Source organism: Rhinatrema bivittatum, chromosome 7 (assembly GCF_901001135.1).
Source record: "Rhinatrema bivittatum chromosome 7, aRhiBiv1.1, whole genome shotgun sequence".
In the NCBI taxonomy this organism is placed as follows: domain Eukaryota; kingdom Metazoa; phylum Chordata; class Amphibia; order Gymnophiona; family Rhinatrematidae; genus Rhinatrema; species Rhinatrema bivittatum.
The window spans coordinates 220,848,792-220,875,629 of NC_042621.1; the positions used below are offsets into that span (position 1 = coordinate 220,848,792).

At 42.5% G+C, this 26,838-nt stretch overlaps 1 protein-coding gene across 1 annotated transcript in view; it reads left to right on the forward strand.

The window, feature by feature from the left end:
• TNKS2 (tankyrase 2) overlaps positions 1-26,838 on the forward strand; it is a 195,548-nt gene that overhangs the window by 125,216 nt on the left and 43,494 nt on the right. Inside the window, exons 17-21 of the mRNA XM_029609867.1 lie at positions 86-195; positions 2,025-2,213; positions 7,845-8,097; positions 24,527-24,603; positions 26,474-26,594. Coding sequence (XP_029465727.1) covers positions 86-195; positions 2,025-2,213; positions 7,845-8,097; positions 24,527-24,603; positions 26,474-26,594 — 750 coding nt within the window. The remainder of the gene's footprint in view (positions 1-85; positions 196-2,024; positions 2,214-7,844; positions 8,098-24,526; positions 24,604-26,473; positions 26,595-26,838) is intronic.

Sequence of the window (26,838 nt, forward strand, 5' to 3'; positions counted from 1 at the left end):
GCTTCCTTCCTAGTCTTTTAAGACGTATTACTAATTTCTTTTATTTGTGAAAGTGATCTTTTCCTTCTTTTTACTTTTCAAATAGCTGGTTACAATAATTTGGAGGTTGCAGAGTACCTGTTGCAGCATGGAGCCGATGTAAACGCACAGGACAAGGGAGGCCTTATTCCTTTACATAATGCAGCATCCTACGGGGTAAGCTGCCAGGATTGCCTGAGCTATTTTTCTCAAAGAATAATCAATCTTTGGAATATTGAACTTCACACTGTGTGCATTCAAGGCTAGTTTAGTAAATATATTAGCTGCATCTTTTAGATTAGATGTTTTGGATGTGATAGTTCTTGCACAAAGGGACATGATGTGCCCAGTTTTAGAACAAGGTTATTTGCACACAGCTTTAGTTTGATTATTTTCTTCTAATGTTGGCTTTTTGTGGAGCCTAGTAAGCCAGTGAAACGTATTGTGACACGTATTAGTAGGGCATCTATTTTTAGATGTTTTAAATTGTAAATATAGGTTGTTCATTTTCCAGCTAACTAGGGGTTCTTTAAGGGTACAAAACATTTGATGTTTTCATGATGCAGGGACTATTGCAGGATAACGTTTTACAATTGAATCAAATATATGCTTTTCCATATCACAAATGTACTGCCATAGCAAAACGATACTTATTCCCCATTATAACTAGCACTCATATTCCCCCAGCTACTAGTTCATGCCTCCCCCCTACCTAGCACTTCTCTTTCCCCACACAACCTCAACCCCAGTCTGCATACTCTTACCAGCTTGTCCTCACCTTTCTCTCCACTCCTGTCCCTGCTACTCTCAAATTCTGTACACTTGCATATTCTGTCCTCTTACCCCCTTGCTTCGATGCTAGCTGTTGGGAACTTCTGTGCAGCGAAGCAGGTCAGAGAAGGAGAATAGAGACCCATCAGCTGCTAAAGAACAGTATGGATGAAGTTTTTTCCAGTGTCTATCCAATAAGCATCTGTTAATTTTTTTTGCTTTTGGGTGTTTGTTCAGTGTTCTATTAAAACTTAAAAATAGAAAGCTCTAAGATACTTAAAAGAACCTATGAACTAACATTTTTCCGATAGACACAAATAGCTCAGGTCCCTTAGTTGCATTGTAGTAAACAGAAAACATTATGCAGGAACAAAAGCAATGGTTAAATTGCTTTTTGGGTTACACTTTTTTAAACTCTTAAGATCGAAATGGCCCATCCAGTCTGTTCAGCTTAATGTTTAGGGTTGCAACTGATGCTCTGTGCAGGTTTCACTGTGCTTTTTTAATTTATATTGAACCAACACTGCAAATAAAAAAGAAAATAGCATTAAGATATAGTACACTATAAGCATAGCAAGAAGAAATATACAAGGAAACTGTTTGCATGCCAGTTCTTTTTACTTTTAAACCAACCCCCCCCCCCCCTCCTCTCACCATCCCCTACACCACCCTCCCCCTCATTTCATTTATAAATTAGACAACCAATATGAAAGTAGACCCAATATTCACACCATATCTCAAAAGGTTTCCAACAGCATAAAATTGCTTGATTGTATCATGTTTCACAGCTGTAAGTTTTACAAATACACTGCTGAAGAGAACCTTCTTCCAACTGAAAGGAATTTCACAAGGGTCAGTAATTTAAAAAAAAAAAAAAAAAATGCTATACCAGTGCCATCTTCCTAATAGTAACCTCAGGGTGGGGCAAACCAAGCAAGCACATTTCTAGGATCTCACTGCAGAACCAATTTAGCAACTTCTCTAATACCCCTGTGCTTTTTGTAACTGCTTCTGGTTTTGGATAATGATTGAATATCCTTCTAGACTGGGAAGGTGATGCAGCCTGTATGAAATCCCCATTGTTGTCTGCTTTCTTTGAGGTAAATATGCCACCACCTCAAGAGAGGCATTGCTCACCACCATAAATGGTTGTAGTGATTTGCAGTATAGCAATATTACTTTAGTTTAAAAGTGTTGCAACATCACAGTTTTTAACAGAATATTTTCTTTTGTAGCATGTAGATGTCGCTGCTTTACTAATAAAGTTTAATGCCTGTGTGAATGCCACGGATAAATGGGCTTTTACACCCTTACATGAAGCAGCACAAAAAGGAAGGACACAGCTTTGTGCATTGTTGCTAGCGCATGGAGCTGATCCTACTTTGAAAAATCAGGAAGGCCAAACATCACTAGACCTAGTTACAGTAAGTAAAGTTAGAAATTTAGTTATCTGCTGCTTCTTGTCTTTGAAGAAGATATATCTTTTTTTTTTTGTTCAGTAGTAATTGGTATGATGCACACAATTTGACTATATATGCTTGCGATCTGTCAGGTCTCTATTAAAAGCACTTACCATATTTTCCGGTGTATAAGTTGCATTTTTTTTCTTGTGACTTATACACCGGTGTGATCTATATGCTGCTCGCTCTCTCTCGCCCATCCTGTCTGCCAGTCTTACCATGAGAACTTCCATGCCAACTCCAAAACGTCACTGACCATGCGCAATGCTGGTACCAAATTTCGGCAGGGTGACTTATAGAAGAGATGTTGAACCATGAGAGGAGGGACTGGCTGTTTTTTGGATTCCCCTTTGTGGGGTTGAGCCATGAACATGCAGGGAGGCCAGCATTGGTCATGGATTTCCCCCCCACCCCCATCCCCAACAGCCTGACCATACTCACTGCCAGGCACGCCATAGCTGTGATTCACAATCACATTCGCTAGCTCTTTGGCAGTCGCACGCAGGAATAGGTACGTCTTATCCACTGCTGCGACTTATCTACTGACTTTCATCCAAATTGATGTTTATGCAGGAATGCGACCTATACACAGTGTGGTTTATACACCAGAAAATACTGCAATATGAAGACTTGATAATCTATAACTGTTTGTTTGCCTATTGTGCATTTCAGAAACTACATTTCTAGAGCATCTGTAGTACAGACATTTGGTGTATGTATTTTTTTTTTTTAATTGAAAATTTTTATTGGGTGAAACAGAAATAAACAGTACAGATAATGAAATACACCCATTTTTGTTTGAATGTGTTCATCCCACACAACCCACCCTGCAAGTGCATTAATAACAGAAGAGGAGAATGAGCAAAACCATAGTACATTGTCTAGTACAGTATTTGTTTGGTGGTACTACTATCAGCACTGTAATGTAAGGAAATGAGATTAGCCAGTAAATACAATTATGTAGAAAGCATAAGAATATAGGAATGTAGAGGGAAGGGACTGCATCTCACTAAAGAGCATTAGCTACAAACAACCATCCCCAAAACACTGCTCAATCATGGGTTCGTAACCAGATAGTAAAAGAACGCCAAGTGGCTTTGAAGGATTTCAGTCGATTATGGCGTACGGTAGTGAGACGAGCTAATTGACAATAACCATATGGGCAGTGAATCGCTCTGGACACTGATGGGACATCAACTTGTTTCCAAATGGTCACTAACTCACAGCAAGCCGCAAGAAACGCCAGCTGGGAGAAGTGCTGTTCCACTGTGGCAGCAAGGGTAGGGGTTTTAGTCTCACTGTTTCCTGATTCCAAAGAGAACAGGGGGACTCCATCCCATTTTGGACCTGAGAGCCTTGAACAAGTTTCTAAGAAGTGAAAAGTTCAAAATGGTCTCTCTGGGTATCCCGATTCCCCTCCTACAAAGAGGAGACTGGCGCTTCTCCCTCAATCTGAAAGTCGCATATGCCCACATCGAGATCTTCCCTGATCACAGGAAGTATCTCCAGTTCTTCGTGAATGAGAGGCATTTCCAGTACAGGGTGTTGCCATTCGGCCTCGCCTTGGCCCCACGTGTCTTCACCAGGTGTCTGGTAGTGGGTTCACATCTCCGCCATCTGGGGGTGCAGGTGTTTCCATGCCTGGATGATTGGCTGGTCGAGTGCCACCCAGGAGGGAGTGATTTGGTCCCTGCACTTGACCATTTGGGTGTTGGAGTCCCCTGTTGTCAACTACTCAAAGTCCCATCTTACTCCATCGCCTCACTTGGGCTTTATTGGTACTCGGCTGGACACAGCTCAGGCCAGAGCCTATCATCCTCACAATTGGGCACTCACACTGTCATCCCTTGTAGGAGTGGTTCACCGGAGACGGGAGGTCTCAGCCTGCTGCATGCTCAGACTCCTGGGTCTCATGGCTGCATCCGTCCATGTTACTCCCCTGGCTTGCTTACATATGCGCGGAGCTCAATGGACGTTGCAGTCCTAGTGTCAGCAAGCCACTCAGAACCTCTATGTCCGCATCAGTGTTACTCCAGCTGTCCGCATCTCTTTTTCTTGGTGGGAAAGCCTGCCCAATTTGGAACAGGAGGTTCCGTTTCAGTCTCCTCCTACCCAGGTTGTACTTACCACGGATGCATCTACCCTGGGTTGGGGCACCCATGCGGAGGGGCTCCACACACAGGGTCTGTGGTCTGCTCAGGAAGCTCAGTGCCAGATCAGCTTCTTGGAGCTGCGAGTAATCCGTTACACACTTTGGGCATTCAGGGATTGCCTGTCTGGCAAAGGAGCAAGAACTCGATGCAACAACCAAGGGGCAATGTGGTACATCAAAAGCAGGGAGGTAAGAGGACCTTCCTTCTGTACCAGGAGGCAGTTCAGATTTGGTCATGGACTCAGTCTTAAGGCATACTGCTCCGAGCCATGTATTTGGCCGGGACAGAGAATGTGGTGGTGAACCGGCTGAGTCGAGCCTCCCGACCCCACCCCGGATATGGATCTCTCTGCCTCCCCCTGCAACAGCAAGATGAAACAATTATATTCCCTGTTCAGTGGGGGACAACAAAATAGCTTCAGACGCCTTTGCCCACCACTGGGGTAAGGGCCTTCTGCATGCATATCCTCCACTTCCTCTGGTGATGAAGACTCTTCTGAAGTGCCGGCAGGACAGGGGAACCATGATCTTCATAGCCCCTCATTGGCCAAGACAGATCTGGTTCCCGCTTCTGCGGGATCTCTCTGACTGAGAACCAGTCCGTCTAGGTTCTTCCTCTGATCTCATCTCACAGGATCAGGGCAGGCTATACCACCCCAACCTCAGGTTATTGTTTCTGATGGCCTGGATGTTGAGAGGCTAATTCTGCAGCCTCTGGACCTGTCTCGGGTCCTGGTGGCTTCCAGAAAGCCTTCCAGCAGGAACTCTTATGGCCTGAAGTGGAGGAGGTTTTCTGGGTGGTGTGAGAGCCACGGCCTAGATCTGTTCTCCTGCTCCACACTGAAACTGCTTGACTACCTGCTACATCTGTCTGAGGATGGCTTGAAGATCAACTCTGTCCGTGTACACCTGAGTGCCATCAGTGCCTACCACCAAGGTATGAATGATTCCGCCCATCTCTGTGCAACCCATAGTAGGGTGCTTTATGTGAAGTCTGCTTAAGTTGAAGTCTCTCCTTTGACCTCTGGCTTTAATCCTGGCCTTGACATGGTCCCCAAGTTGCAGTCCCGCTTGCATACAGTAGAAGGAAATGCAATCCACCAGCCAGTCAGACAGGATCTGCTTGGCGACAACTCCTAATCTATTCTTGTCAAAAATGCCTGTGGCTTGCCGATCACTCCAGGTAGAAGGCCAAGGCTCTCTTGAAATCCAAGCTGTGCAGCATCGTTTGCCCTGAAGCAAACGAGGCTTGGCAATAAGGTGGTAGGATGATGGACTGGTTAAGATAAAAATCCATCACCACCTTAGGAAGCATGCACAGAACTACACCATCATGAAAGAACTTTGTATATGGTGGGTATGTCACCAATGCTTGAAGCTCACTGACCCTGTGCGCCAAAGTGACTGTGACCAAAAACACGACCTTCCAGGTCAGGAACTTCAGGACACAGGAGCAACCGTTGTTACCTTGGATGCTTTGTGGGATTTCATTGTTAGTTTCTCCTCTCTTTCCTCTGAATGCAATGCTAAGGTGGACTCCTTGTCTCAGGAATTGGAGTCCCTTGCTCAAATCCAGCAGAGAACAGCATCGGAACATTCAGAGAAAATTGGTGTTCTTGAGGCTGCAGTTTCAAATCTGAATTCCATGAATGTTACTTTGATTCAAGAGCGTAGGGTCATATCCCACAGAGTGGAACTGTAAAAATCATTTGAGATTTCATAACCTGCGACTCACTAAATTTCCTAGAGAAATGGGTGAAATACTCCAAATGACTCTTAGGAAATGTTTCTTGGATTCTTTACATTTACTGGCTGAGTCTATACCTGTTAATAGAATTTATTTTTTTCCCATTTAAAAAGATCTCTAATTTGGAGGTAGCCCCTCTAACATCCCTGGATATGTCTAATTTAACTCAGTTTCTTGAATCTACTTCTGTAGACATAATTGAAAGGGCTACATTACTAGTTTTCTTTTTCTTTTTTTTCTTTTTTTTTTTTACTGAGCATGATGTTTTATGAGAAATTACTTCAAAAATATGCTGGTAGATTTTTTGAAACACCCGATTAGGATATATCCTGATTTGGCTAGAGTAACTCAAGAGACTTAGGAATTTTTTGGCTTTTGATTCACAGGTGTAGGGGGGTTTCGCAGGTGTTTGGGGGCTTCTTTTTTACTTAAATACCCCTGCAAGTGTGTTGTAAAATCTGGAAATGATTTTTATATATTTTTTGTTCCAGAACAGCTTAAATCCTTTCTTGATGGGAAGAAAAAGGTCACTCCTTCAGAGCCTCCTTGACAGTAGTTGTGACTTTCTTATGTAGAAATTAGGTTAGGTTTAGTCAGCCTAATTTCCTATAAGGCTTTTTTTCTCTATTTTTTGTATCTCCAGTATTTCCCTCTCTAAGGGTTGGAAGGTCTACATTTAGAGAGTATTAGATTTCTGTGATTGTTGTATTTATTTTCTTAGTTTTTGTTAAACTCTCACAGTTTTCTGTGTAAATTTTGGAAAATTATAATTTTGGAATTTATAAATAAGTTTAAAAAATATATATTGTTATGCCTGATGGCTCCTAGTTGGGTGCATATTGGTCTTGTTTGCGAACAGCCTGTAGCTAGGGATTCACCCTTGTGTGAGGACTACCATCCCGCTTGTTCTAGGAGAAAGCAGAATTGCTTACCTGTAACAGGTGTTCTCCTAGGATAGCAGGATGTTAGTCCTCACGAAACCTATCCACCACCCCGCGGAGTTGGGTTTCTCCTGTATTTATTTTATTTTTTCATAATTCCATGTTACGAGACTGGAGAGGGACCCTGTGTGGACGCATGGATAGTGGCATGCTGGGCATGCTCAGTGTGCCAGTCAAAGTTTCTAGAAAGTTTGACATAAGTTTTCCATGCCGGGCTCCATCTGATTTCACCCATGTGTGAAGACTAACATCCTGCTGTCCTAGGAGATCACCTGTTACAGGTAAGCAATTCTGCTTATCCTATGGAACTTTGATTTTTCTTCTGCTTATATTTTGTGTGGTTTCGTTTAAGCTGGTTTGAAATTATTGGACTTACATTGTCAGACTGTTAAAATCTTTCCTGTGTGTATGTATATGTTTGTATATATATGTGTGTTTGTGTGTGTATGTAGATAATAGCAATTTTGTATTATGTATTGATTTTTTTGCTAAGTTATTGTATCAAGGGATACTAAAAGGTAAAAAATAATTTATTGCAGATTAGTAGTCTTGATATGTTGCTACTCTTGTTAATCTGTTAGCATATTTTCTATATATTTGTACTTTATCTTTAATGTTATGAATTGTATGTCCTATATGAACATGCTTTGTCTTTTTTTCAGGGTAAGTTAATGCTGGTTTATTGATTTATATATTTGTAATTTCAACTTTTGTTTTAAGAAGATCCTAATCAGTACTTTCTTTGTGAATTTCAGGCAGATGATGTTCGAGCTCTGCTGACAGCAGCCATGCCTCCCACTGCGCTACCATCATGTTATAAACCTCAGGTTATCAATGTATCTCAGACAGCAGGGGCTACAGCTCCTTCTCTGTCATCTGTCCCCTCCAGCCCATCCAGCCTCTCTGCTGCCAGCAGCCTTGACAATCTGTCAGGGAGCTTCTCCGAACTCTCCTCGCTGAGTGCAACTGGAACGGAGGGGGCTGTTGGTCTAGAGAAAAAAGAAGAAGGTATGAAATGCTTCCCTGTAATATTATAGGTCACTAGTAAATCCCCCATCTAGTACTTTGTACAGTTCTGGAAGCCATACCTTCACAAGGATGTTAGGGGAGTGGTAGATGCCTGGAATAACCTATCAGTAGAGGTGGTAAAAACCAGTCCTGTGACAGAATTCAAGTATATTTGGGACAGAGGATAGTGAAGGGAATAGGATTGGCATGTGGCCCTGCTACCAGCTACCTGCTCTTCATTCCCTCAAGAGCAGAGGCAATAAGAAATCAAAGGGGTAGCTAAAGCATGGCCTAGCAACCCACAAGGTAACCGGGTTGGAATCAACAAATTACAATTCCTCAGACTCCAACCAGGTTGATGTAGGAAGGTTGGTGGTGTAACACATCAGCTTCACTATTTTTTTTAGTTATTTAGAATATTAGAAAGCTAAATAAAACATGGGGGAGAAGGAGGGGGGGAGGGTTCCTGCTAGGTACTCGATAAAGTATGGGAGCTTGTATTCTCCTCTATTCAGAATGGTACAGAACCAAAGATGAAAGCAGTATAAATTGCTTCTATGACTGCAATTAGGATATATGCTACTTAGTATAGACAGGAATGACTGGGCAGATGGTCTTTTTCTTCTTTCATCTGTTATGTTAATATGTGGCCTAGTGGTCAAAATATTCATCTGGAATCTAGAAGACTAGGATTTAAATCATGTGTCTCTTACTGACACTCCCGATGACCTTGGAAATGTAGACTATAATAGCTGAACAGACTGGATGGGGCAATTGGATTTATCTGCTGTCAATCACTGCATTAGGTCTTTTTCAGGTACCTGGTTTATAATAATTTGTGTTTTTTGGTATGATTGTGCATCAGATATGTGTGAGCTGTAAGTTATTCATATCCATATACAATTGTCATTGAATGTGGACAACAAAGATTGATATTTACAGTGGTCCCTTGACTTACAAACTCAATTGGTTCAAGAGGGCTGGTTGTAACTCAAGTTTGTTGTAAGTCAAGACTATTTTTTCATAGGAAATAATGGAAATACCCATAAAGCATTCCAAACCTCCCAAAAGCACCCCTTACCTAACCATTTCTAAAATAAAAAATGGTTGTATAATGTCTGTAATTACCAGAAACACCAATAATTTCCTAGTGTACTTGCCAAAAAGTTATAAAATGTGACTAGCCTACCAGAAACAATTTCACCTCCTCCACCAGCTCCTTTGATATCTCCATATGGACTCTCTACCTGGGTAACATCAAGCTAGGTTGAAAGAACATTGCACAAATCTCATCTTTGGGTAGTTTCCTCACTCCGAATGTCATCAGATCTTCACAAGAGTGCACTGTTCTGTTTGTATGTCGTACTCGGCATGTCAAAGTGGCCCCTAACCCCTACACTAATACCTACACCTCACCTTAAGTAACTAGGTGGGCCTCATGTAGGGATATAAATACCTTCCTAGTATGAGGGCATTATGGCTAGTCTCTCTCACTCTCAATATTTTGATTGTAACTCAAGACCAGAAAAGTTGGTCGTAACTCAAGGGCCCACTGTACTTACCTAAGTAAGCCTGAATTATGTTGCTTTTAGTCATTTCAGATAATTGAACTCCTGTGCTCAGAATTCATTTTGTGCTTCAAATGAATATTAAATATTCATATGCTATCTTACAAATATAATATAAAATATGCCTCAGGGATCTGTACGTGGACTGGTGCTTTTTAATATATTTATAAATGATCTGGAAAGGGGTACAACAAGTGAGGTGATCAAATTTGCAATTATGTAGAGTAGTTAAATCTCAAGCAGATTGTGATAAATTGCAGGAGGATCTTATGAGACTGGAAGACTGGGCTTCCAAATGGCAGATGAAATGTAATGTGGACATGTGCAAGGTGATGCATATAGAGAAAAATAACCCTTGCTGTAGTTAAACAATGTTAGGTTCTGTCTTAGGAGTTACCAGGAAAGAGATCTAGGTATCCTAGTGGATAATACATTGAAATTGTCGGCTCAGTGTGCTGTGGCAGTCAAAAAAGCAATCAGAATGTTAGGAATTAGGAAGGGAATGGTGAATAAAACAGTGGATGTCATGCCTCTGTCCATAGTGAAACCGCACTTTGAATACTGTGTGCAATTCTGGTCGCCACATTTCAGAAAAGATATAATTGCGATGGAGAAAGTGCAGAGAAGGGTGACCAAAATAAGGGGCATGGAACAAGCTCTCCTGTGAGGAAAGGCTAAAGAGGCTAGAGCTGTTCAGTTTGGAGAAAAGATAAGCGACTGTTGGGGGATATGATACAGGTCTACAAAATAATGAAAGGACTTGAACAGGTTAATGTAAATCAGTTATTTACTCTCTCAGACAATAGGAGGACTGGGGGGTGCTCCATGAAGTTAATAAGTAGCTTAATTAAGACAAGTCAAAATTCTTTTTTCACTTAGCGCATAGTTAAGCTCTGGAATTCGTTGCCAGAGGATGTGGTTACAGCAGTTAGTGTAACTGGGTTTAAAAAGTTTGGAAAAATTCCTAGAGGAAAAATCCATAAACTGCTATTAATCAATAAGGAATAGTAGCTTGAGATCTAGTTAATGTTTGTGTACTTGCTGGGTACTTGTGACTTGGATTGGCCACTGTTGGAAACAGGATAATGGGCTTGATGGTCCCTTGGTGTGAGCCAGTATGGAATATCTTATGTTCTTATGTGCTTTCATTTTTTAATATGGTTTAAACTTGACAAGTTAGCCTGCTGTTACAATATGTAGAAAATGTACATAGTTCCATATAATAAGAACATAAGAACATGCCATACTGGGTCAGACCAAGGGTCCATCAAGCCCAGCATCCTGTTTCCAACAATGGCCAATCCAGGCCATAAGAACCTGGCAAGTACCCAAAAACTAAGTCTATTCCATGTTACCGTTGCTAGTAATAGCAGTGGCTATTTTCTAAGTCATCTTAATTAATAGCAGGTAATAGACTTCTCCAAGAACTTATCCAATCCTTTTTTAAACACAGCTGTACTAAATGCACTAACCACATCCTCTGGCAACAAATTCCAGAGTTTAATTGTGCGTTGAGTGAAAAATGTTCCATTCTGCTAATATCTTAGTATTAATGCATCATTCAGTTTTCTCTGTGGAGAAGCAGGATGGTAATTAGCCACACAAGTGGATGCTGATATCACTGTGTCGAATAGGAAATGTGCTTTCGGAGCTAAAAAAAAAAAAACTGAACATATGTGGGGGATCCTTAGCTCTAGTATTTTTTCCGCTCTAGTGAAAAGATGCATTTTTGATCTCTTCATTAGTCCCTTGTTTTTTTCGGTCAATATCAATTATTTTTCCTCATTAGTCTTTCCATAATGTTTTACTTTTTTCTTTTTTTTGGCAGTCTTGTAAAAAGAAAAATCTCCCCCCCCCCCAAAAAAAAGAGATCTTCTCCCCCCCCCCACAAACTTACAAAAATTATTTGACATAACTTCAGCCTTTTTTGCTATGGTGGACAAAAATAGGTGTCAAAAGATGCCCCAAATGTTCTACATTGATATCCAGATGCAGGTAGCACAATTGGAGATATTACCCAGGGCTTTAAGATTCAAAAGTGTGATACCTGAATATTTAAGTTCTCTTTAAATGTCTGTGGCAGCAAAGAGGCATCAACCTCTCACCAATCTCTAAACTGGTGAATAAATCCTTCAAATCTTTTAAGAGGTCAACCTTTTCACTGACCTCTATTTCAGATAATACCACAGATGCATCCAGTCAAGTATGGTGAACCTATCTGAACAACCATTGTTCACAAGGAACCTGATCATAAGAACACAAGATTGCTCAGAAAAAAATATCTCCACATAAACCAGTTGGAACTGAAAGTGATCTTCAGTGCTTTAAAAGTATTCGGTCTCTGGGTAAAAGGGAAAGGGGTCTTAATTAAACAGATAAGCAGGTAGCAATCTACTACATCAACAAACAAGAAAAGGCTGTCAACTTGTGTTAAGATATCTGCAAGGTATAAAAATGGGCAATTTCTCAAAAAGATCTAATAGCTGCCTGTCTCCCTGGAAACCAAAATCAAATAGATGATAATTAAGTTAATGTACTGGCTATAGCTACACTAATGTTCATAGAACCAATGCACAGCCAAAGAATTGTTTCAGTTTTGAGGAATTCTGGAAATAGATAATCTTTGTGTCCCATTTAACAACCAAGTTCACCAGCAAGGAACACTCTAGCAACTGATGCATTTCCCTTGATTCCTCTCATAGCAAAAATAATTCAAAAACTTAAAGGGCCTAATTAGTTTGTTAGCCCCTTTTTGGCCACATTTGGTTTCCGTGGCTTCAAAACCTAGCTGTTCAGCAGCCAATTAGATTGGAAATATTCCTAACCCTGATCCTCTATACTATGGAAATCCTTCATCCAAATAATCAATATTTGTCACTGATGGCCTGGATATTGAGTCACTTAATCTCTTCTATGCAGTTACCTATAGAAGTAAGATTTATTCTAGTATCCAGAAAATACTCCTCAAGAAGGTCTTACAATTTCAAATAGGATTTTTCTATATAGTGTGCACATCTAAATTAGGAATTCTTTGTGTCTTATTCCACTTCTGCTTCATTACTGTTTGAGCCTTTCTGAGTCAGAGTTCAGCTGATTGATTATAAGAGTATATCACCAGAATTCAGGAGAAATTCCTATTTGTCAATAACCTACATGGAAAGCCTAAATCATATTTGACCACTAGTTAGAGATCTTACTACTCCATGGGATCTTAATAAAGTACCTGTTCAGCTTCCAAGCCACTAACCACAACAAAAGTAAATTTTTGGGGGGGGAAATTGTATTTTTGATTGCTGTAACTTCTGCCCACAGAGTAACTGCATTACAGGTGCTAATATCATACTCCGTAAACCCAAATTTTCAGTAGTGGTAGTTTTGAAAACTCATCCTAAATTTCTACCAAAAGTCTCAATTATGTTTATATTCAGTATTTTGATTATGTAAAACTAACTAATACAAAAAGCCAAGAGAATTTGCCTGCAAAGCATCACAGCAATATAGATAACTCATTAATATATAATGTCCAGGCTCATCAAAGAAAAATCCACAAAAAAGTAGTGCCAATAGCTAATATAGAAATCTAGATATAGTAAAAAAAAAAAAAAAAAAAATTAACTATATGCAGAAAATAAACATATTAACAAGAGACATCAATCATATGCGAAGGAGCCTGCAGCCTTCATTGGTCTTTCTACTGTGTCTATTTCTTTTCTGCTGCTGGGGTCTATGAGAGAATACTCTCCTGTCCTAGAACAACTCTAGCCCCCACCTACTAATGTCTCCTGCATTTTGGATACACTGCTGGAGATGCTTTGTGATGTCTGAGCACGTGTCTCTTTTACGCACACAAAGGAGCTTGTCCTTTTGTGTGTGCCTAGCTTCATAATGTTTTACTACTGAAATTATCCTATCTCATTTTAATGATAAGCAATAGCTTTTGCCATGGTTTATGCTGTCAATGATCGTCTAATTTCATCTATTCCAGTAATCATTGGGCATGGTATAAATGAATTTCCTGAAAACTCTTAAAGTCATCAAGATACAGATTCGATCTAACAGACATCCCTTTGATTTCCGGACTTTTTTGCTGACACCCCCTTCTAAATTGTCAGTATGTTTGATTAGTGCCATATCTCTTAAAAAGAATGGCTGTATACTATGACCCATTGACAAGCAACCTGATGTTCTTTATATAACTGAGGCTTGTCTTCTGGATTCTGTCCATATCCTTATCTAACAGCAACTATCTATTTTTTCCTAAAACCAGATCAATGAGAGAAGGAGGGTAACCTATTAATCCTTAATAAAGAAGCATTATCATTTTCCATGATTTAAGTATCTCTTGAATTTCAGAAGTTCTCTTCATGTGGTTGGAATCTCATTTCTACTGGCCTCTCTATGTTGTATGCTAATTATTTCCCCATAATTGGATGCCTTATGGAAATCAAATTGGAACTGCACATCATTCTCAGGGATTTTAATTTGTATATGGATGTCTCCTAGCTGCTTGCTGCAACTTTTTAGCAGTAATATTGGCCTTGGGTTAGAATCAATAAGTACACGAGCCACCCATCGCTTAGGGTGGATTTACTTGTTTTAAGTGACACTTTTTTAACTATACAGTTCTCTAAAATTACAGTATAAGCAGAACCATGGAGTGATCATTGTTTAGTAACACTTAAATTGAGTTTGTCATCTGCCCAGGTTAGAAAAAAAAAATCTTTTAACCAACAATTTCATAAACGAGGTCATATTGATTTGGAACAGCTATGTGCTGCCTGGTCCCCCACTTTGTCTTGTCAACAAGTGAAGGATGTTAACGAGACAGTGGCTTTGTGGAATGACTCTTTGCCAAGTAGTAGTTGACAAAATTGCTCCAGTATGCCCTGTCAAAAATAGGTCTATTAGAGCTTCCTGGTTCTGAGATAAGAGCACATAAAGCACATTTAAGAAAACTTGAGCATATGTGACATAAGTTTCACACCACTGAGGCACTTTCTGGTTATATCTATTTTTTAGAACAGTATATGGTATATTATGGATTACAAAGACTATAAAAGTCTGTATTTACAAAAAGATCCAAGAAGCAGGCTACAACCCACGTGAATTATTTCAAATAGTTACCCAAATAACTTCTTGCCTAATAATTCTAGATCATCATCTTTTATTGCTGCTGCTTCATTACATTCTAATGTAATGAATTTTTCTCTGATCCAAGTTATATTACTCCAATTTTTCTCTGATCCAAGTTATATTACTCCCTTGTTTTATTGTAACTGCATTCCTTAGCCTTCTCTTGTTTAATGTTTTTTACTACCATTACTATTATTTTATTATTATTACTTAGATCAATGTTATTTATTGCCTTTTTGTTCCCTATCTACTTGTTAATTGTAAACCGACATGATGCGATATTTATCGCGAATGCCGGTATAGAAAAACTTAAAATAAATAAATAAATAAAATAATGTTTTTGCACATTTTTTTCAAAAGGAAATAGCTAATTGCTGCACTGGCCTGACATCTACTGTTAGTAGTTCTGTACTACAATCCCCTTCTTCTGAAGTTCATTGGGAAGAATTTGACTATGTCTCTAGGACTGAAATTATGTAAAATCTATGAATTAGGAAAATTGTCCTCTAAATCCGTGTGATGCGGTCTTTTAGATCCCACTGTCCCCAGTAAGTATCGCTAATTTTGTCCACCTATTTTGTGGCTAAAGTTATTGAAACAGTATTTAAACAGTTTCTTGACTTTATGGGAAAGTTCAGTGTTTTAGATATATATCCTTTATGATTCCACCCTAAATATAGTAAAGAATCTGTAATCTAGTCTAGCCTTGATATCTTGCCAAGGGTTTGATGCAGGCATTGATTTTATCATAGTGCTGCTTAACATCTCAGCAGCTTTTGACACCTTGGATCATAACATTCTTTTGGCCCATTTAACTGAGATTGGGGTTGCTGGAATAGTGCATGCTTGGTTTAAATTGTACTTGTGTGATCAGATACAGCAGGTTTACTTTAATTCTGTGTGCAACTGGTTCCCACTTGCTACAAGTGTTTGTTAGGATTCTTTACTCTGTTACTCTTTTCAACATTTATCTCCTATCAATTTTTAAATTACTTTGTGACTTGGGTTGCAGTATAGAATTTATGCCAATGATATACAGTTTTTCTTTTCCTATAAATTCTGGTAAGAAAGCCACTTTGGGTCTAATTTAAAAAGATCTACATACTATGAAAAGCTGGCTTATGAACAGCAATTTGGCCCTGAATATAGGAAAAACTGAAATCATTAGATTCAGTAGATCATCTGTTAGTTGGTCCTTTGAGTTTGCAGTTTGGTAGCGTCAATATTCCAATAGTAAATGAAGTTTGAAATTTAGGAACATTTTTTATCAAAGTGTATCCTTTAAAGCACAAATGAAATCTCTAGTGCAGAGCTCCTTTAAGTTGTGGATGCTTTGTAACTTGAAGTAATTTTTTGGAATAAAGTTATTTCCATACAGTGCTCCAGGCCTTAATTCTAACAGGTCTGGATTATTGTAATTCAATCTATCTGGAATTATCTGCTTCTACTGTAGAAGCTCTACAAGTCATTCAGAATTCAGCAACTTAAATTCTTACGGGTGCCTTCCATTTTGATCATATTACTCCTATTCTTTTTTTTTTTTTTTTTCATTACATTGGTTACCAGTCAAATGGAGAATTTCTTCTAAAATAATGTGTCTGATTCACGGGGCATTAATGATAACCCTTCATGCATTAGTTTGTTGCTTAGGATCTACAGGCCTGAAAGGAACTTGGATCTCTCTCATGCATATTTATTGGAGATAGTGTCCCTTGAGGATCAGAATTGCCCACCCCTGAGCTAGAAGTATCACACCACCAGAGGACATGACCAAGGAAAAAAAAAGCAGAATCTACATTTAATTTAGAAGTGGCCCCAAAAAAGGAGCTACTTGGAGTTCTAAAATACATGTACCTAAACAAGGCATTTTCATTCTGATCCATAAAACCTTTAAATGGATGCAACCTAAAATGAGGTACATCTCCCTCTCCATTCTTCCAGTCATCAGAAAGCTGGACTTTAAATATAAAGGTTTTCATGGGTAATGATTCAGATGGACTGAACCAAATCACGGTGAACCTAGAAGATGTGGTAGGCCTGATTGACAAACTGAAGAGTAGTAAATCACCTGGACCGGATGGTATACACCCCAGGGTTCTGAAGGAACTAAAAAATGAAATTTCAGACCTATTAGTAAAAATTTGTAACCTATCATTAAAATCATCCATTGTACCTGAAGACTGGAGGATAGCTAATGTAACCCCAATATTTAAAAAGGGCTCCAGGGGCGATCCAGGAAACTACAGACCAGTTAGCCTGACTTCAGTGCCAGGAAAAATAGTGGAAAGTGTTCTAAACATCAAAATCATGCATGAGGTAGATTTGCAGGCACATTGCCTCAGTTGTTTGAAAATATTATGCATATTAATTGGGGATCTCTTGGCTGCACGTTTTTACTTTCTGTTTCGTGCGGGAATAACTAATACGCCCATCAACATGCATTTGCACGTTGCGGCCGCTAGTAGTTTTGGAGGGTTGGCCGCGCGTTTTCGACACGCTATTACTCCTTCCTGTATAAGGGGTAAAAATAGTGCGTCAAAAACGCGCAGACTAACAGTGCGCTCCACCAGAGCGCACTTTACTGTATCGGCCTGATAGTAATGATGCAGATAAAAAAAACAAATGATCTTTCCCTGTACGTACCACGGATCAGTCCTGACAGTGGGTTGAGCCTCCTTTCCAGCAGGTGGAGACAGACTAAAACTGAAAGGATATCCTATATGAGGACAGAGCCTATCCTGTAACCCTTCAGTATTCGTCTGTCTCCAGCAGGTGTAGCAGCTCCCCTTCGGTTCTCTGCTGTTAGGCTAGTTAGCCTTTCCTTCTTCTTTTCTCTTAGGATCAAGCAAGTACTTCTTGTGTCTTCTGTAAATTTTAGTTTCCTAGATCTTAGGTTAATTTTCCAGCTTTTAGCTTCTTTTTTCGTTTTTTTGTGTGGGAGACTGTTCCGGCTCTTGCTGGGCTCGGGGGCTTTGCCCCTTTTGCGCTGCATAGCCTGAGTCTGTACAGCTTCCAGGTGTGGGGACCGAGTCTCTCGGGGTCTCGTCTCCCCCCCATCTGGCTGCCGAGAGGGTTTAGAACCCGCTGCTGCCCTCAATAATAAAAAAAAAAAAAAAAATAGGCCAAATTTAAAACTTTAAATAAGTTGCAGGTACTCACATACCTCTAACTTATTTGCAGCAGTAGACCAGTTTTTTTTTTATTTTTCTGGTCTCAGCAGGCCTTGAACCGGCAGCCAGACAGGCAGGAGTCAGCAGGTTCCCCTGCTCACTCCGGCCCTTCAGGCTGTCAATCAAAGCTTTTTTTTTTCCTGCTTTTTTTTTCTTCAGCCGCGGCTCTGCTATGCCGTGGCAGGCAGCCTGCCTTTCTTCTGGGCTGCCTTCGCTGCGTTTTTCGCGGCAGGGCCTCTGCTCTGCTTGCCTACCGGGTGGGGAAGAGCCCTCCTCGGCAGGACAAGCAAATCCAGCCCGGGGATCGTCTCCCTCAAGCATGGCCAGGCCGTTCCCAAGCCAGCAGAGCCTGGGAATGGCGGCCATCTTGGATTTTTCAGCGGCCCCGATTTCGGAACTGTCTGAGGCTGGGGGGCCGAACTTTTTTGATATACCCCCGGATTTGAGCCCTGCTGGTCCCCAGGAGGGGGGTCCCGCCCCCCCCCCTCCGGGAAATCCAGGGTCCCTTTTTCGGCTGAATTAGCCCGCCTCATGCACAAATCTTATTTAGCCAGCTTGCAGGAGGAGGACGAAAGCCCCCCCCTCCAAAAATCCCCCGTTCCATGCCGTTGATTCCTAGCCCGGCTGCGGAGCCCCAGGGCCCGGCTCGGGGGCAGGTGGGCGCCTCCCTCCTCCCCTTTGGATCCAGGGCTCCTGGACCCCACCGCCCCCCCGGATTCGCTGGATGGCCCCCCTCTGGAGGGGGATGACCCCAGAGCCCCCTCCGTATGTTCCGTAAGGAGGAACTAGAGCCCCTTATCCCGTTCGTCCTGCAGGAACTGGGCTTGGAGGGTCCCACGGTGGATACCCTGTTAGATTCCCTGCCCAAGGATATGAATCCGGTCCTGGGGGGAGCTCAGGGCTCCGGCTACCGCCTTTCCCTTCCACCCCATGCTTAAGCTCCTGATCCTACGGGAATGGGAGGCCCCTGAGGGGGCCCTCTGGGTGGGGCGGGCTAAGGATAAACTCTATCCCCTCCCGGAGGAATGCCTAGAATTGCTTAGGTTTCCCGCGGTGGATTCTTATGTTTCCGCGGTCACCAAGCACACCACGATCCCGGTGGAGGGATCGACGGCTCTCAAAGACGCACAGGATCGGAAACTGGAGGCTCATCTGAAGCGTATCTTCGAGGTCTTGGCTCTCTGAGTCCGGGCGTCTTGCTGCAGCAGCCTCATGCTTTGGGCTGACCTTAGCTGGGTCCAACAGTTGCTCTGCGCCCAAGCGCTTCCGCCGGCAGAGGCGGAGCAGGCATAGCGTCTGGAAGCCGTGATTGCCTATGGGGCTGACGCCCTTTACGATCTGGTCCGTGTTCAGGCGAAGGCGATGGCTTCGGCGGTGGCTGCCCGGAGGGTCCTCTGGCTACGCACTTGGTCGGCCGATCAATCTTCCAAGGCCCGGCTAGGCACGTTGCCCTTCAAAGGTAAGATGCTCTTCGGAGAGGACCTGGAGAAGCTTATGGATTCCTTGGCTGACAACAAGGTCCATAAACTTCCGGAGGACCGCCCTAAACCTACCCGGTCCTTCGTGCCCTCCCGTTCGCACTTCCGGGGTCAGCGTCGCTATGCTCCGTGGGGGCGGGGTGGTGCTTCGAGGGGTTCTTCTCGTGCTCAGTCCTGGTCACAGTCCTTTCGTGGGCGGTGGCCCTTTCGTGAGGCCCAGCCCGCGCGTGTCACCCCTAAGCCCGCCACGCAATGAAGTTCAGCTGACCCTCTCCTCGATCCCTTACCTTGGCGGCCGTCTTTCCCTGTTTTTCGAGGAGTGGGTCAAGATCACGTCGGACCAGTGGGTCCTCGACATTATCAGAGACGGGTACGCCTTTGAGCTTGTTCGCGACCTGCCAGATCTTTTTCTCTTCTCGCCCTGCGGACGCTCCAAGAGGGTCGCGGTGGAACAAACCCTCTCCAAACTCCTGGATCTGGGCACGGTGGTCCCCGTCCCCGAGAGGGAGCGCGGCGCCGGCCAGTATTCTGTTTACTTCACTGTACCCAAAAAGGACGGGTCCTTTCGTCCGATACTGGACCTCAAGAGGGTCAGTCGGGCTCTCAAAATTCCTCACTTCCGCATGGAAACTCTGCAAGCGGTCATAGCGGCGGTTCGTCCCGTGGAATTTCTCGCTTCACTCGATGTCGCAGAGGAGTACTTCTATATTCCCATTCACCGCGACTACCAGAAGTATCTCCGCTTCCACATCCTCAATCAAGATTTCCAGTTTCGGGCGCTCCCCTTCGGCCTCGCGACGGCGCCTCGCACATTCACAAAGGTCATGATGGTGTCGCAGCGGCGCTGCGCTGGGAGGGGATCCTGGTCCATCTGTACCTGGACAACTGGCTCATCTGGGCCAAGTTGGCCGCTTCTTGTCAACAGGCGGTGGATCGCGTGTTATCTCTCCTCGCGTCTCTCGGGTGGATAGTGAATTTTTCCAAGAGCAATCTTCAGCCCTCCCAGGAGTTGGAGTTGCTGGGAGCCCACTTCGACACCCATGTAGGCAAGGTCTTCCTACCGCGTGCGTGCGCTCTCAAGCTAATCGAGCAAATTCGGAACCTGATTGCCTTGTCTTCCCAGACGGCCTGGGATTACCTCCAAGTCCTGGGTTCCATGGCTTCCACCATAGACCTCGTCCCTTGGGCCTTTGCGCATATGCATCCGTTACAGAAAGCTTTGCTGTCCCGCTGGCAGCCAGTGTTGGAACAGTACCACATAGTTCTCCCGCTCTCCGACTCTACAGTCGACGACTTGCAGTGGTGGCTATTGCTTCCTCATCTTCTTCAGGGGATGGCACTCGACGCGCTGCAGTGGACGATAGTGACCACGGATGCCAGTCTCTCGGGCTGGGGTGCGATTTGTCTCTCCCGGTCCACCCAGGGAACTTGGTCCCCGACACAGTCTCGCTGGCACATCAATCGGTTGGAGACCCTGGCGGTACGCCTGGCCCTGCAGAGTTCCTTCCCATTCTTCGTGGCAAGGCGGTAAGAGTCCTGTCCAACAACTCTACCACGGTGGCCTACATCAACCGCCAAGGGGGCACTCGCAGTCCCATGTTTGCCCTGGAAGCCAACCACCTCTTCATCTGGGCGGAACGACATCTGCAGTGCCTGACGGCCTCCCACATTGCGGGCAAGGAGAATCTCCAGGCCGACTTCCTCAGTCGACAGTCGCTCGATCCGGGGGAGTGGGAACTCTCGGATGTGGCCATGACTCTGATAGTGGACAGGTGGGGTCCTCCCCACCTAGACCTCATGGCGACCCTGCGCAACTCCAAGGCCAACCGGTTCTTCAGCCGCCGGAGGGAGCACGGCTCAGAGGGCGTGGATGCTCTGGCCCTGCCTTGGCCGGCGGACGTCCTTCTGTACGTGTTCCCCCCCATGGCCTCTGGTGGGGAAAGTTCTCGGTCGAATCGAACTCCACCGGGGGCCAGTGATTTTGGTGGCTCCCGAGTGGCCACGAAGGCCGTGGTTCGCAGATCTCGTCAATCTGGCGACGGACGGACCTCTGCGCCTCGCCCACCTCCCTCGGCTGCTTCGGCAGGGTCCTGTATTTTTCGACCAGGCCGATCACTTCTGTCTAGCTGCCTGGCTTTTGAACGGCGACGTTTGAGGCGTAAAGGTTTATAAGGAGGAGGTTATCTCCACCTTGCTGCGGGCCCGGAAACAGTCGACTTCCCTGACCTTCGTGCGCATTTGGAAAGTCTTTGAGGCTGTTTGTGCGGAGTCCGGTATCCCTACGCGCTCCGCCTCGGTCTCTGTGGTTCTTTCTTTTCTTCAGAAGGGTCTCTCCAAAGGCCTCTCCTTCAGTTCTCTGCGCATACAGGTCTCTGCGCTCGGCTCTCTTGGGTCGGGTGGAAGGTCATTCCCTAGCGGCTCATCCGGACGTGATTCGGTTTTTGAGGGGCATTAAGCATCTTCGCCCTCCTTCTCGTGCCACGTGCCCGTCGTGGAGTCTCAACCTGGTCCTTCGTGCTCTCTGTGCAGCTCCGTTTGAACCCCTTCGTCACTCTACGCTCAAGGACCTCACGCTCAAAACTGTCTTTCTGGTCTCTATCTCTTCCACTCGGCGGATCTCCGAGATTCAGGCGTTGTCCTATCAGGAGCCCTTCTTGCGTTTTTCTGACTCAGGGGTCTCTCTCAAGACGGTTCCTTCTTTCTTGCCTAAAGTTGTTTCCACCTTCCACGTCAACCAGTCGGTAGAACTCCCTGCCTTTTCTCCAGAGGAGATTGCGGGTTCGGCCGGGGGCGATCTCCGTCGTCTAGATGTCAAATGAGCCCTGCTTCGCTACCTCCAGGTCACCAATGACTTTCGCGTTTCGGACCATCTCTTCGTCCTTTGGAGTGGTCCCAACCGTGGTAAACCGGCTTCTAAGACCACGATTGCGCGGTGGTTGAAAGAAGCCATATCTTCGGCATACCTTTGCCAAGGTCGGCCGGTTCCTGAGGGCCTGAAGGCTCATTCTCTGCACTCTCAGGCTACTTCTTGGGCGGAGAGTCAATCTGTCTCTCCGCAGGAGATTTGCAGGGCCGCCACTTGGACATCCTTGCACACCTTTGCTCGGCACTACTGTCTTGATGTGCATGCCCCAGTTTTCGGCTCCTTTGGGTGGCAAGTGCTTCGAGCGGGACTGTCTCGGTCCCACCCGGTTTAGGGAAGCTTTGGTACATCCCACTGTCTGGACTGATCTGGGTACGTACAGGGAAAGGAAAATTAGTTCTTACTGTTAATTTTCGTTCCTGTAGTACCACGGATCAGTCCAGACGCCCTTCCCAGTCTGTCTTTCTGCGTCCTCTCGAAGCTTATGTCTTGCAGATTCTAGGACTCCTTATATGATACATAAATACTGAGCATTTACACCAGAAGCCTTGGTCGGTTTTTATACCAAGTTATGCAAGAGTATAGGTATCCTCTGGTGTTATTATTCTGTTGTTGCTCTGTTGAGCTTTATGGTTGCTTGCTTTATCCTGTTCGGGTTTTTTGTTGTTTTCTGCTTTGACAATAGTTATACTGAAGGGTTACAGGATAGGCTCTGTCCTCATATAGGATATCCTTTCAGTTTTAGTCTGTCTCCACCTGCTGGAAAGGAGGCTCAACCCACTGTCTGGACTGATCCGTGGTACTACAGGAACAAAAATTAACAGGTAAGAATTAATTTTCCTATCTAGTCTGCCCAACAATTTGCTTATGTAGTAACTGCTGCTCCATGCAGGTTACTCCCATGCATTCTGTTATGGGTAGTAACTGCCGTTCTGTGCAAATTACGCCATGCGGAAATATTACATCATTCCTTCCTTGTCCCCTCTAAACTGACATGTGCTCCAGCTTCCATAACACATTCAAAATTATCCATATTTTAGACCCTGCCCCTACTGATGAGAAACATCTCCATAACATCATGATGACACCACCATGCTTCACAGTAGGGATGGGGTGCTGAGGGGGATGTGCTGTGTTGGGTTTGCACTAAATGTAACTTTGCATTCAGGCCAAAAGGTTCTATTTTAGTTTTGTCAGACCACACAACTTTACTTTTTGCCATATGGCTGTAGTATCCCCTGAGTATTTCTTTGCATACTTCAAATAGGATTCATCATGGACTTTCTTGAGTAATGGCTTCCTTTTTGCCAACCTGCTGTAAAGGCCAGATTTGTTGTATGCTTGGGATATTGTCACATGCTCACTTTGACGAGTTTTAGTTATGGAAACCTGTAGTTACTTCAAAGTTGCCATTGTCTTCTTGGTTGCCTCTATAATCAGTCTCTTCAGTGATCGGTCAACCTGTTTGGAGTAACAACTTGACCCAGGCAGGTTTTTGGTGGTGCCATTCATCTGCCACTTCTTAGTAATCGTCTTGACCATGCTCTGGGAAATATTCAAGGACTTTACAATTCTTTTGTACTCATCCTCAGATCTGGGCCTTTCCTCAACTTTGTCCCAGAGTTCTTTTGACAGTTCTTTGGTGTAGCTTTGAAATACATTACCTAACAGAGAGAGCCAACAGGAACTACCTAATTTATCCTTTCATCATGTGAATTAGTGCAATTTAATATTTGGGGTTACCTTTTGAAGGCAATTGGTTATGACAGAGCTTTAAGCATTTAGGATTGCTACAGAAGTACAAGGGAAGTGGATGCTTGTCCAAACAAGCTATTCTGTGTTTTTATTGCTGCTTCATTTTCTAAGTAATTCCGGAATATAATTTTTACTTGGCAGTTGTAGTGTAGGATGTGTAGCTATATGAAACAATGTTTTTTAATTAATTTTTACTTCCGGGCTATAAGGCAACTAAAGGTGAACATTTTGGAAAGGGATGTACACTTTCTATAGCTACTGTATTAGACTTATTATAGTAATAGTGGAGAGGGATACAAAACTAAAGCTTTTCTATCTGACCAACATTTGTGGAACTATATGTAGTAAGTTCATAAAATAAAAGAAGGCAGTCTGGTTTTTCCTCACATGAAGCCATTCAAGTTAATTATCACTTAGAAAATAAACTATACAGCTAACAAGATATTTTTAACTTATTTCTAGGAGTTGATTTGAGCATAAATCAGTTTTTGAGAAATCTGGGACTTGAACATCTCATTGATATATTTGAAAGTGAACAGGTAAGATCTGTCAGTGCTGGGAAAGATTCCTTTCATTGTCAACATTTGTGATTTTACATAAGCTTTCAGTCTTTTACTTTGTGCGTTTTACTAGATGTGGCAGTTTAAGCTCATATACACATGTTTTACAGAGTTGTTAATCACGTTCAGGTAATAATGCCACCTCAAACAATTTTAGTTGTAACATCTGCCCATTTTTCACCTCCATATTTTAGAATTAGTACAAAACTACTTGAAAGATTATTTTTGCAGATGAAAGTGAAACATGGCCACCAGTGAGTTCTCTAAAAACAATTTTCTGTCTGTAACACTGGGCAACAATGAAAGTGTTACTGACCTAAAAAGGTCCTACTCTGTAGTATCTTGATGTGCTGAACACTAATATGACCATGAAAATTTTTTATTGGCTCTCGTTTTGAAGATATTTAATATAGTTCACTTTCTATGTTTAGTCATGTAAATTTATCCAGTAGGACTACAAATAAGCCTAGAACGATGTAATATTGCATCATATTGCATAATACCATCATGCACACATCATCCAGAGTTTATTACATCATTTTCTGATGCAATGCAGTTCTACTGCCATGCTGCTGCCGAGTAAGCTGACGTCAGCAGTGTACTATATGAAGCCCTGTCAGAAAGGGTGAGCATTTGAAATATTCATGCTGGCTGACTGCTGCTGGACACTCCGCAGAGATGCTCCCGAACAGATGTACAAGAGACAAGCAAAGAAATCTAAGACGTAGCCTATGACTTCATTTTTCAAACGGTATTAACTGTAGGTCTCCTACTATTGGCATACAATTCAAGATGTAATTATATTATTGCATATTACAAAAAAACTAGAGCCATTTTGCATTTTCACAGTCACATTCATGTTTAGCACATGGAAATGTATAAGAATTGACTAATTTCATTTCAGTAACATGACTTTTGTGAAAATTTGTTGCCCAGTGATTTATGCCTGTCCTCCATGGAATGCAAGTCCCTATTGTTTAAATAGCAAAGTCAATGAAAAGTATGGATATTACATTCTCTGTTTAATGAAAAGAAACAGGACTGATCAGAAAAATAAAAATGCACTAAAATTGCTATTAAAATTCGGAGTGTTTGAGGGAAGATTTGTTGATATTCTTGGATGTTCCTCTAGGAGGCACTGCTGCTTAATTTTGTAGTTGCAGCTGTTGAAAGGCAAGAGAGGGCACAGTGACTGACTGGAAGGTAGAATCCTTATTCATTGCAGTTCGTCAGACTCTTGAGAATCCAACTACAGAACAGCAAGAACATTTTAAGAGTGTACTCGTAGATGTTTTGATGGATGCATCAAACCCCTGAACAGTGTTTTATCTGAAAGAGTTAAGGCTTGGCTATTCAGCCAGGCCTTTCTACAAATTCACTTAAAAAAAATAAAATAAAAAACACATCAGTGATGAACACTGAGATGTAGATTTTCTGCTATCATTTATCTACTGGAACTTGATCATGAAACTGTCAACCCCTAAATTCACTTTAAAACCCTGTGACAATTGTGATAGACTGTAACAGAGATTCTCTTCTAATATATCTTATATACCTCTCTTGAATAATGCCCCCTTTCGTAGTTCCCTGTGATCACTGTAAATTATGATGCCGATGTAACAAGATTTTAATTATGAATTTGATTGTAATCTGCCTCGACCAGCTTGGTAAAAGTGGAATGTCAAATAAAATTTTATACACTATGTATTATATTATGAATCTAGTTGAGTGTGTATTGATCAGGAGTACAAATGAGTGAATTTTGTGTAGATTGGTAATTTAATTTTTTTAAACTTTTTTTTACTATGCCTTTATAAATTGAAATAATTTGTGCCTGTCTTTGTTCTAGATCACTTTAGATGTATTGGTTGAAATGGGGCATAAAGAACTGAAGGAGATTGGAATTAATGCTTATGGACATAGGCATAAAGTTATTAAAGGTGTCGAAAGGCTGATCTCTGGACAGCAAGGTACAATATATTCATTTTTTGTATTCTCCTTACTTGGTTGAAAGCTTTTCAAATTTATAGATATTTTATAAGGAAAATAACACACACTAGCATGCTTTTCCCAAAATTCTCCCATTCTGTATTATAGTAGTATAAAGAAGTTGAATCTCAACTTGTTCAAAGAAAACAAATGTACTGTAGAAAATGAGGTTTTGTTCTTAACTGATAACTATCCACTTATTTCTCTTTTTGCACATAAGCTTAA